Source organism: Tremella mesenterica, assembly GCF_000271645.1.
Source record: "Tremella mesenterica DSM 1558 unplaced genomic scaffold TREMEscaffold_9, whole genome shotgun sequence".
Taxonomy (NCBI): domain Eukaryota; kingdom Fungi; phylum Basidiomycota; class Tremellomycetes; order Tremellales; family Tremellaceae; genus Tremella; species Tremella mesenterica.
This window is the reverse complement of record NW_006711233.1, coordinates 1,058,724-1,071,158: the sequence shown is the minus strand read 5'-3', so window position 1 is coordinate 1,071,158 and position 12,435 is coordinate 1,058,724. Positions and strand designations below refer to the sequence as shown.

The 12,435-nt window shown below is 42.6% G+C and overlaps 3 protein-coding genes across 3 annotated transcripts in view; 2 read left to right on the top strand and 1 right to left on the bottom strand.

The window, feature by feature from the left end:
- Positions 1-276: 276 nt before the first annotated feature.
- Positions 277-851, top strand: TREMEDRAFT_64009 (uncharacterized protein; the record flags this gene model as incomplete). Its single annotated transcript, XM_007006171.1, has 2 exons — positions 277-465; positions 540-851. The coding sequence occupies 2 exons, from the start codon at positions 277-279 to the stop codon at positions 849-851; spliced, it is 501 nt and encodes a 166-aa protein (XP_007006233.1).
- Positions 852-1,265: 414 nt separating this feature from the next.
- TREMEDRAFT_72113 (uncharacterized protein) lies at positions 1,266-4,696 on the top strand. The gene is made up of 10 exons (XM_007006242.1): positions 1,266-1,462; positions 1,624-1,898; positions 2,069-2,494; positions 2,543-2,676; positions 2,793-2,968; positions 3,256-3,405; positions 3,573-3,681; positions 3,976-4,119; positions 4,271-4,481; positions 4,533-4,696. The coding sequence occupies exons 1-10, from the start codon at positions 1,286-1,288 to the stop codon at positions 4,678-4,680; spliced, it is 1,950 nt and encodes a 649-aa protein (XP_007006304.1). The 5' UTR covers positions 1,266-1,285; the 3' UTR covers positions 4,681-4,696.
- Positions 4,697-10,526: 5,830 nt separating this feature from the next.
- The window catches only part of TREMEDRAFT_69577 (uncharacterized protein), a gene marked incomplete at both ends in the record, with an annotated part of 3,125 nt that continues 1,216 nt past the window's right edge, over positions 10,527-12,435 (bottom strand). The window contains 3 exons of the mRNA XM_007006241.1: positions 10,527-10,691; positions 11,075-11,145; positions 11,616-11,991. Of these exons, the coding sequence (XP_007006303.1) occupies positions 10,527-10,691; positions 11,075-11,145; positions 11,616-11,991 (612 nt within the window). The remainder of the gene's footprint in view (positions 10,692-11,074; positions 11,146-11,615; positions 11,992-12,435) is intronic.

Genomic DNA, 12,435 nt, shown 5'->3' with positions numbered 1-12,435 from the left:
CGGGCTTTCTCCCCCCATATCGAGCCCTATCCCCCCCCCCCCCCGGGCTCCCTCGTTTCCCATCAACCCCAGGGAGTGGGGCCCGAAGGGGACCTACTTTCCTCCCCCCCCCCCCCCCCCTCGCAATATACAGGTTCACAGGTCGCAAAATCGTCAGGTAATCGTCCTCCCCGAGCCAGTACTGGCCGGGTTCTATCACAAAGCGAACAATCTACTCCTTCACGTCCTCTCCCTTCTAAATGCGACCTCTGTACCAAGCGACACGCGATTACCTACATGTGTGCAGCAAAAAAAGCTGTGGCCGTGAGAGAACAAGAGTTATTAGCTCGATTTCAAGCAGAGAGAGAAGGAAATGCAGAAAGGATGGTGGAGAGGCCTCCTGTGATGATGACACAGCCTGTGATAGAGAGTACTGCTCCTGTGATCGCGAGGACGGCCTCAGAGAGGATGGGGACAGGCCTGCAGGTACGCACTCCATTGAAATCTGTCCTACCACTTCTCCTGGTCCACAGGTCAAAGTTCCTGGCTGATTTATGCAGATAATACCTCAACATTATCCTTATCCCTTCCACCCTTCTCCCCACTTCGTCCCAGGAGCCCCTGGGCCATCTAATTGGTACCAGAGGCCATCTACGTACCCTCCTGTGTCGAATTATTCGAATTTTCCACCTACCTTTTATCCACCTGTGTACCTGCCTCCGTATGTTCAAGAGGGGCTCGGAAATGGCTCAAACTCCGCAGAAAGGAGTGTCCTAGCAGCCAGGAACGGTGGTATGAGACAGGAATTCCCCCCTGGGGAGTATAGGCGAGGACAACAGGATTCCACCGGTGGACAGGGGGGTGGAAGGTAGATCGATGTATCTCGGTCAGTTCTTCAGATTCCAGTCTGAAATCTTTACTGACCGATAGAGGAGGAAGTGCTTTACATGTCTATCCAAAAACCTAGTTGATTATATGCAGATATCATGGACTTTTAAATTATCACGGTTTACTCACTTTGACCAGAGGACAGAGAGGTTGGAAGGGAGGTTCCTGCAGGTCACGTGGTCTGCACGCCTAACAAGAAAAAGATGCATGCCTAACAAGATCACGTGACAGTGTCGTGCGTGAAGAGATCTGATGTCGTGCGCGAAGTTTGGTTCTATTCGTAGTGGTTTGTATAGCGCGCCAGAGGAAGGGTGACGCGCAACACGGTCCATCGGCGATCGCCGCTTCAGGTTGAACCACTGCGACATACTTTTGATTTCAGATTGTCCCAAACTACTACATATCTTAACGATGGAACATGTCTTCCCCAACATCGTCATCATCTCTGCAGTCTCAAGATGATAAAGTGGACAAGGTTGTGGTGTTGTACGCTTCGGAAACGGGGAATTCTCAAGATACCGCCGAAAGAGTCGGGAGAGAGGTTAGACGGTTAGGTGGACGATGTGCTGTCATCTCCATGGACATGTTCGATGTTGTAAGTTGTCACTTTGCTCACTTACTCTTGTTGGACCTTCTCTTATCTCCTTCTCGACCTCACCATAGCTTTCCGGGTTTATCTCGGAAAATACAAACGAGATATACAGTTGAAAAAATAGAGAGGTGATACAGATGAGATATACATAAACTGACATCCAGTTCCAACTCCCTACCACACCTTTGATCATCTTCATCACATCAACTCATGGTCGGGGTGATCCTCCACCGGCAATGTTACCACTTTGGACAGCTTTACTCAGAACATCATTACCACGTGATATCCTTGAAGATGTTCATTTTGCTCTGTTCGGACTTGGAGATTCAAGTTATGAGAAGTTTTGTTATGCTGGAAAAATGTTGTTGAGACGGCTAGAAGGGTTAGGGGCGAATAGGATTAGTGAACCTGCTTGGGGGGATGAAAGAGCTCCTGATGGGTGTGTTGGTTTCTTTCTTTCTTTTTGTTTATACTTCTCTTACCCTACCTCATCTTCGTCCCTCTCCCACCTTAACATGTTCACACTTGAACGGTTTTGTATACTTCACCTCAATGAGCCATGACAGTCGTACTGTCGTACTGAAGTTTTACACAATGCTGATATAATAGGATCGAACAAGCTTTTCAACCTTGGCTCAAAGGTACACTGGAAGCTATCTTACCTCATCTTCAACTTCAACCTGATCACCGAGTTCAAGACATTCATTCTCTTCCTCCTCCACTGTACATCCTCGAACCTGCATTAAGCGCCCGTATGTCGAATCTCGACTTGAACTCTGACCAACACTCAACTCAATCTCAGCAACAACCTCCATCTTCACACTCCCACTCTAAAGCGGTGAATGGGCACGTCGCAGGTCCTGTACGGGAAATCGACAGTAATGGGGTAAAGAGCAGATCCAAGTCAGTCGGTGAGGAGGAAATTTGGAAACCACCAGGATGGTTCTGGGCAAAGTTGACGAAAAACACAAAAGTGACTAAGGAAGGTTGGTGGCAGGATGTCAGAGAAATCGAATTTGACTTGGAAGACTCTTTGTGAGTGATCATCAACTACAAATTAGTGAGAAGAGGACTGATGGGTAGTGAAGGGTATGAACCAGGATCGATATGTTGTTTACAACCTCAAACAAGTACTCAAGAAGTGGAAGAATTCTTGGAGATGATGGATCTGAAGGATCAAGCGGATGATCCTGTTGTCATTCGAGCATTGGCAGATGGTACCTCTTTGAATTTACTTGTCATCCCTTCTTCAGAAGCATGACCCTCCGAAAATTGAAGAAATTCTGGGGAACGATTGAATTGAAAAGAGAAAATTGAGATATGCTAATATCAGATCAACCATTACCATCTCATTTACCACCCAAAAATCAAATAACGACCCTTCGATCAATTTTGACGAATCACCTGGACATACGATGTTCTCCTAGAAGATCTTTCTTCGAATGGTTACGTCGTTTATCTCCCGATGAGAGAGAACAAGAAAGATTAGATGATTTCCTTTTGGATCCTGTATGTTTTATCATTCGTCATAAATTCCTTCTCGATTCCAAAGATTTCGATATACTTTATTTTCTGCGACAGACCTCCTTCTACAACTCCGAGACTTTTTTACGCTTCTCTCCTGACATTCTCGTCTTCTCAAGATCAACCCTGGTAATCTCTTTCATGACATCCGAATCATTCCATCCAGTGGCTTCCCCGCGACAAAAGTGTCCCTCCCATTGAACAGTGATCTTCCCCTTGAACCACGCCTTCACACGTACTCTCCAAAAGCTCAAGCCATGCTGATCAAACAGGACGAAATCCATACGTACGCTACCCGACCTTCACGGACGATATTAGAAACTCTTGCAGATTTCAGAGAAACAAAAATACCTTTAAGTCATCTGTTGGAGATAATACCTCCATTACGTAGAAGACAATTTTCTATCGCTTCTTCTTGGGAGGTAAGTCATCGTAGTACCTCCCCAACACTATCTGCACATTGTTTCATCCTCATACTTATCAATTCCCTCCTCATGATGGTTGCTTGTGGTGTTTTCCATGGCCTGTTGGTATTGAGATACTCATTCCTTACGATCTGTTAAGTGCTGTGCATCTTGCTAATCTTCAGACACATCCGGGAAAAGTGCAACTCCTGATCGCTTTGGTGGAATATCGTACAAATCTTAAAATACCCCGTAGAGGATTATGTTCTTCCTGGTTGAAATCACTTCCTCTCAGTCAGTGTTCTACCTCAACCACCACCACCACCACCACCACCACCATCACCACCTCCTCCACCTCCTCCACCTCCTCCCAATCTTCCCCCGTCCCTTGAACGTACCTCTGTCCCTAACCTACAAATCATCCTCCCAGGCATACATTGTGCAAGCAACCGTACATCGGTACATCGTTCAAGCTGGTTGATCTTATCAACCAACGTCGATCAATTGGTATCATCTTATCCCTCGTCGTATTTGGATCAATGCGAGGAATGGGATCGACTCAATGAAAAAATTAGAAACTGATGATAGACACTCGTATCCCTATAAAAATCACCCCTCCTACTCTTCACTTGCCAGAACCTGACGTACCTGTCATACTCGTCGGTCCAGGGACTGGTGTTGCTCCCATGAGAGCTTTATTGGAATGTAGAGTGCGTCAAGGGGCTTTGAAAAGTGTGTATAAGCCTCATCATCATTTTACTTTGATGTCATCCCCTTCACGTCCATCACCACCGGTTGTCCAAGACGATACTAAGACATCATCCAACATTTCTTTTACCAGACTGGTCGGAGTTCTTCATTGATCGATCGATACTAACTTCAGATACCGCACTTTACTTTGGATGTAGATCTTCCTCTGCCGATTTATACTACGAAGAAGAATGGAAACATTATCAATCGCTAGGAGTTCATATACGTATAGCCATCAGTAGAGACGGTCCTTCGAAAGTATATGTACAAGATTTGATCCGACAAGATTCAAAGATGATCAATGATTGGGTGGTTGGTCAACAAGGTCATTTATATATCTGCGGGTGAGTCTTCTACCGTGTATGTGATGGGGTGAGAATGGAGCTAATGAGTAGATCATCGAACGCTATGCCTAGAGAAGTGAGGGAAGCTGTATCATGGAGTATCAGCGTAAAGGGTAGTGGGGATATGTCTTTGGAAGAATGTGATAAATATGTAGAAGAGATGTTTGAGAGTGGTAGAGGTCAAGAAGAGAGTTGGTGATGCATCATTTGTGGACATTGTTTCTCTCATCTCTCCCTCTTGTTCGGCTCTCTCTCCTTCTCCACACATCCATAACCAACCTCCTCCTTACAGTAATTGACCATTGTCACTCATAATCGTATAAGACTCGTTCATCACATCTACACCCTCTCGTCACATCCACACATACACATCCACCCACCATCCCAACCTCACTTTTCTCAAATCCGATTTGTATTCGACACATGGTTTGACCATCGAGTCATTGAGAAACATGACTGACTGACGTCACTTCCTTTGTTCCGTATTCCCAACATCCCACCCCATAGGTCATCGGTCACATCGGAAAACATACAATTTACCTCATGTTTCTCTTTCCATTCACACATAACTCTTCTTTTCTTACAACCCATCCATCATCCACATCTACAAGCAATAAGCAGTCAACGGGAGTGCACAAGTGAAACATAGAGATTCTTAGGTAATGCCATCATCCATATTCAACCGATTCAAAAGATCCCCTTCATCTTCATCTACCGCCACCCGTACACCGGAAAACAACACTACGACTGCAACTCATTCGCCGCAAGACCGAGATAGAAGTAATTCATTATCTTCAGATTCTTCTTTACCTTCTTCTTTAACTTTAAGAAATTCTTTGAGTGATACCAAACTCTCGTTTGGAGCTGTGGGAAATATAGAATTGGATTCTAGTTCAACACAAGTTTCTTCATCTTCTTTAAAAGATTCGAATTCATTCAACATTGGAAAAGATATCAATAAGGAGAACCAAGATATAGAGAGACTTAAAGATCCAAACTTTCCCATACATAACGATTTCGACCCTAATCAACATCCTCAGGAAAGTTCAGAATTATCCATCATCTCACCACGTACACCTAACAACAATACAAAAGGACGTGACTCCAGCGTGTTGAAAGAAGAAAGAGAAACACCAGAATCGAATAGAGGAAGAAGGATTTCTAATTCCAACACCACATTAGATTCTTTACGAAATAAAAGTAGAAAAGCTTTAGAAGCTTTATCACCTAGTAAAAGAGTTCAAGAGGTTATTCAAGGTGATTCTGATAAAAAGGAAAGAAGGTTATCTTTAAGTTCAAAGATTGGTAGATTTTCAATAGATTCAAGGGATAGAAGATTATCTGTAGAATCGAGATTGAGTAGACCTTCTGTTGATCTGACAGACGTTAGTGAGGATTGGCAAGTTCCCAAGAACGATAAGGAAGGACAAAGTGAAAGTGTGGAGAGATTAAGAGAAAGGGAAATAGAAGAAAGAGGTAGGGAAAAAGAAAGTCGAAGAGGAAAACGTTTAGAAACTATATCAACACCGAAATTACAATTATCAAGTCCAAACAAATTGAAAGGAACACCTAAATTGGTTTTGACTGAAGAAGGTAGTTTAACACCGAGAAGTGTAGGGGATAGTCCTTCTTTTTCTCCAACCAGTCCGGTCGGTTTAGGGTGGTCACAATCTGAGGTGGGTGATTCTCTTTCCTTCATACTGTATTCTCTCTTTCACGTGTGTCCAGTTCCCTCTTCACTCCTTGCCTTTCTCTTGTGATCAGTCCCACTCTTTTCATCTGAGCGTTTGGTAGGAAGGTGGAAGGGACAAGTTGGACGGCGGAGCCTTCCCTCGCTGGACATCTCATTTAGATTCCGAGCACTGGCCCATTTGGTTCTCCATCACCATCAAATCATCAACAACAAACGTCATATAAAACTTGAACTAACCAACACAGGTATATCTCGATTCACCTACCACACCACATCCTCTAACTTTCTCCTCTCAACCAACCTCATCGACTAAGATCAAAATGACTCCATCCCTTTCAACTCCCGTCACACCAGACATACTTTCCTTAGCACCAACAATGAATCGCACAGACTCTTCACAATCCATCAAACATCTTCGAGAAGGTCGTTCTTCAACACTTTCAACAGGTCATAATCGTAGTAGATCAGGTAGTTTAGTAACTCGACTTTCAGGGAAAGCTTCTCCTATCATTCAACCTCAACTTCAAAACCAAAATCTTCATCATAACAATAATCTTCAATTACCGAATAATAGAAGAGGTAGTGGAAGTAAAAAGAATAAAAAAGATAGACGTATGTCTAACGCATCAACAAATATCCCACAAAGTGTCGCTGCAGCATTAGCTAAAAGTGGTTTACATCTTGCTAATGCTAATAACGCCCATGAAGAGTTATTATCCGCGAAATCTCAAAAAGGAACTGGTAGAAGTCCTTATTTGACTGGAAGGACGGAAGATGATGAAGATAGTGAATTAGGTTCTGAATATGATGATGAAAGTGAAGGATTAAGTGAAGGTGTTGATGAACATTTACCTGTTACTGGTTTTGCTGTGGCTAGTAGTAGAAGGAATGGTGAATTTCATGCTACTTTTCCAAAGATTGATGAAGGGGATTATCTTATTGATGGTGAGTTGGAATTCGATTTCATCCTTTCCTAATACTCATATCATCTTATCACTTTGCCTTGTCTCTTTGTGTGCTTTCACTACTATTCTTGATCATCCGAAATCTCTGCCATCTTACTTCTTCATCCGAATTCTTTCCAGTCACCTTGAATGGCGTCTCTCGACCCTGTCAATCGTCATTCATCCCCTGTCGCTGTTGCTCGGGAGGATACGACGAAGGGCCTTTAATATCACTTTCACCTTAAGTGGTCGATCTTTCGATTCTCATCGTCACACACCATCTCGTCCGTCGTCAGATTCCCACGCATGTTGGTTGATACCACTCTTTGTCCTCGATTCATCATCTCGTACTGACACACGGACCCACACGTTTCTAAGAGACAGAAGGACACTATGGCAGTAGGGTAAATATTAATGATCCAGATTACGGTTGTGCACTCAACAAAGATATCTTAGTTCAAGGTAGATTGTTCATCTCGGAGAATCATATATCATTCCATTCCAATATATTAGGTTGGACCACAAACGTAAGTCTTTTCGTTCCTTTACTTTCCTATCCTTTCTTCAGATTATACCATATCTTACTTTTATGGTATCCCTTGTAATCTCCTTTTTATCGGATTATCCGACAACCTATATGACATACAAACTTCTCCACTGCATCATTATATAAACACCCAACCCTCATATCTCACTCTTGAAGTGGTCCCTTATATCGATCGGGATAGCCGATATCTCCTCTTTCAAACCTGTCATCCTTACTGTAAACTCACGCTGATTCCAGCTCGTCATCGCTTTCCTCGACATCAAACGCATAGAAAAGAAAATGACAGCTTTGGTAATCCCAAACGCTATCGGCATCACAACGACAGAAGGAAAAACCTACGTCTTTGCTTCTTTCTTATCACGAGATTCCGTTTTCGACGTAATGATGAACATTTGGCGTCTTTGTAATCCAAGTATGACCATGTCATCAATCTCACTGCATGTGGCAGCTTCACCAGGAGGATCAATAGCTGGTGATACTGTTGAAACCGGACAAACGGAAGAGACGGAGGATATAGTATTGGATAAACCTAAAAAAGGTCACGCGAAGACTGTTTGTGCTTGTGGGAAAGAAGGAAGACATTATTCCGAAGTAGCTCTGGAAACGACTTTTCCAAGTTCTCCTGAAAAAATATATAATTTGATGTTTACCAGTGAATGGTATAAAGGCTTTTTATCGGATGTGGAGAAATTGAAAGGTGAGTCAAGTGTCTTTTGTTTCAATATCTAGTTTTTTCTGCTTGACTTGTCCTCCCCTCTTTCTTCCAGTTTATTTCCATTTTAACATCGATGTGCTCACTCCTCTACTCTCCTCATTGCTCACTCCTCAATCATGCACGTCACTTGCGATGGACTTCAAGTCTGATCTGGAGCACCGTCCTCTTCCTTACGTCGCCAGCTCTACCAAACCACACGTCGCCTGTTCCGCGGTCTGCAGAAGATTTGGACAACATTTGAATACTAGTCATGTGGGAAGAGTCGTAACAAAGAGAAAATAACCTCGAGAGTTGGACAAAGAAAGAAGCTGTAGGGGAGGTGGAGACAAGAAAATCGAAGCTGACCAATTACAGATATAGAAACATCAGATTGGAGACCTAAATCCCCCGGAGATAAAAACCTCACAAGAAGCATGTCATATATCAAACCTCTAAACGGAAGTATAGGACCTAAACAAACCAAATGTCATATAATCGACGAAACTGAACATTTGGATTTTGATGATTTCGTGACTATGGTAACTACCACAAGAACGCCAGACGTACCATCCGGAGGAGTTTTCAGTGTCAAGACTAGGACTTGTTTGATGTGGGCTGGAGCTGGTTCGACAAGGGTCGTCGTTAGTACTTGTGTTGAATGGACTGGGAAGAGTTGGGTAAAAGGTTAGTGAAGTTCTTAAGTCTTATCTCCTCTTGCGATATCCCGATCCATCTCACGATCGTTCACTATGACTCGTTGTGACTTCATGTCAACGTTTCGTTTTTCCTCGAAGTTTCTTCACATTTCACACACTCGCCTGATGTCCATCCCAACAAGTGTCTCTTTTCTTTCAAAACTTCCCTCGTCTCACTGTCACGGTGGATAGAAGGGGGGGAAAGAGGAAAGAGGGAAAATCAATCACGCTAATAATCAGGGATCATTGAAAAATCCGCTATAGAAGGTCAAAAAACATATCATTCAGATTTATCACAAGGAATGAGACAATACATTTCCGCACATCCTACTGAATTCTTAGTAGATGGTGTCGATCCTTCTTCTTCACTTTCCACAGATCCTGATATCAATCAAACGCAATCAAAATCACATTCCCCATCATCACATAACCAACTTCATTCGAATTCTTTTGAAAAAGGTGAAATACAAAAATCAGAAGCTGAAGAATACGCAGCAAGAACAAGAAGAGAAAGACATGAAAAAGATTACGCTTATTTACAAGGAGCGTTTGATTCTTTCTTATCTGGGTTGGGATCACTTTTTTCAGCTTTATATCAAGGTTATCAAGCTGTTTCCGATATGTTATCAGATTTACTTCCTTCCGTATGGAGCAAACAAGGTTTTTTAATGATAGTCATTGTTTTATTGGTAATTTCGAATTTGTATACTTATAAAGGATATAAATCTGTTGAGAAAGTTGAAGAGAGAAGAATGAGGAGAGAGAATAGGAATACTGAAATGGAGTTGGCAAGAGCTATGAGGATGATTTTGGCTGGGGGTGGTGGTAGATTGGGTGGATTAGATGGAATGGGTGGAACGAGTGAAGATGATACGTCGTCTGGGATCACAGGATTGGACGGGAGAGATGATATGGGAGGTGAGGGTGGGAGTATCAGTAAGAGAAAAGGAACGGTAAAAGAGGAAACGGAATATTTAATAAAAGTTTTGGATAACGTTGAAAGTAGAGTTGAAAAATTGAGAAAAGAGTTGAAGAGTGAAAGTTTAGATTGAGGAGTCATGTTATCATTTACAACGTTTTGTTTCTTTGTCTTCCATCCTTTAAGCTAACTTTCATCCTCAGATTTAAGATTCAGTCTTTTTTATCAAAACATCAAGCAAGGTTATCCTCAAATCAAATTTACTTGACAGACGATCTTTTATTTCTCTGTCGTTGGAAAACTAACCGGTACAGGGATTTTCGATATTATCTATCACCTTCTTGATGTCAGATCATCACCGTTATAAGGATGAACGTTTTGAAATTGATTCATCTTTTCTTCATTCCTTTAACTCTTTAAAGTACGATTCTGCGATTCATTTCATATCATATGTTATTCCATATTCTCATCTCTTCTACATTTCTCACAATGTGTATGTTTTCCTCAAGGACGATAACGACAAAGAGAGAGAGAGAGAGAGAGAGAGAAAGAATCACCAAACTTTCTTCAAACCTTTTTCCTCTTCAGTCCCGAAAATATCAACGGGCCAAGGTGGGTTATATTTAGCTGGAATGTTACCTCTGACGGAATTGGAATGACCTATTGCTGATATCTCTTCGAATTCTTGGTCGGAAAGAGTGAAATCTTCAAAGTTTGCCTGAATGTTAATCGTCATTCCATCTCGTCACCGCTCAGATGAACGAGGTTTGAGGAAGGTCTTGGTTGTTTTATTGGATTACTGGTTTTGAGAATGTGAAGATGAATGAGACATTGTGATAGGAATGACCCCTTTGTTCAAGGATCAGTATGAAAGTTGGTGGTTGATTGGGAGACGATGTGTGGATCGAAAGCTGTGTCTTTTTGATATTGGACGAAATTGGAAAGAAAAACCCTTTGAATTCCAGTTGGATGAAGGAGGAAGAAGAGATGTTTATGAATCATCGATGTAAAATGGGGAAAGGGGAAAGATGAATGAACACCGGTAGGTGATGTGGTAGTTTGTAACGATTTGAGGAAAAGATACAAAAGCACAGAACTGACCTTGATACGACTAGGTGTTACAGATTTAGGAATAACACAGAAACCTTGATGAGCACACCAAGCGATACAAACTGAACAGGTTGTTTCGATTTTTTCAGACAATTGACGATTTGAGGAAGATCAGAAATCCCGTGGTTTGTTGGTATGTTGTTCCGGAAGAAGAATAGGCCGTGATGACGATACCTTTTTTCTTACTAATAGTCAACTTTTCATCTCTGGGTGATCCTTTTCACACAACTACTTCGATTTTCATGAAAATCGAAACTGCCCTGAGAGAGAAGTTGACAAAACTTATCACGTCTATGAAACTAACTCGCAATCTCAGGAAATGGTGAATGTGGTATTACTCTGAGTGAGGAGGTACTTGACGCTAATTAGACAATGAGGATGGATATGAGTTGACCAGAGGGAATAAGGGATTGAGGGAGAGTTGAAAATCGTTGTGATTCAAGTAAGGGGAAATATGTAAAAGAGTCATGGGAGAGGTTCGATGGGGGAGGGGGGGATGGTTGATTGACAAAAGAGTATACTGTAAACTCACAATATTCAAATAATTCAGGTTGAGGTAAACCAGGATGACATTCAATTTGGTTCATAGCTGGAATCACACCAGTAGCATCTATGATTTTTTCCAATTGTTCAACTGTGAAATTGCTAACACCGATAGCTCTAACCTTTTTAGTTTCTTGAAAGATTCTAACTAATTCTTTCCATGTGGCAACTATACCAGGAGCGTCATGATCGATATGACGAACGGTGGGGTTTGATCCTGGTTCGATGGGTTGAAGGGTTTTACCAGCTGCGAATGTTACTGGCCAGTGAATGAGGTAACAATCTAGATAAGGTGTGTCTAGTTGAGATAAGGTAAGATCGAGGTCTGCTTCTACGTCACTGGGACGAGCGGAGTTGCACCATAGCTGAGGTCAGATGGTGTGTTCGTGAACAGGTCAGAGCGTGTTTTACACGGCCGCGGGGGGGGGGGGGGGGGGGGGGGGGGGGGAAGTCAAAATAGATAGGGCGTCCAGACACGGTGCGTTGAGATTGAACAGGAATCAAGACGACTATCGACAATCAGGACAACTGACAAGACTGACAGTGACCATGGTGACCATGGTATGGAGCGACGAACAAGAAGATGAAGAAGAGGGAGATGTCTAGTGTTGTTCCTGATTAGGGACGAAGGATATTAATAGCTATCGACGACAGGCAAATGACACTAAAAGGGTACCCCTTCATCCCTCATCTCTCGGGTCATCATAATAATCCTACATCAGACTTGTGCAGCATGGGGGGCTGGAGTCTGCTTCATCCTAACTTCCCTATCCCATCCTCGGCCCCAAGGCACACCGCCTCTCAATCGG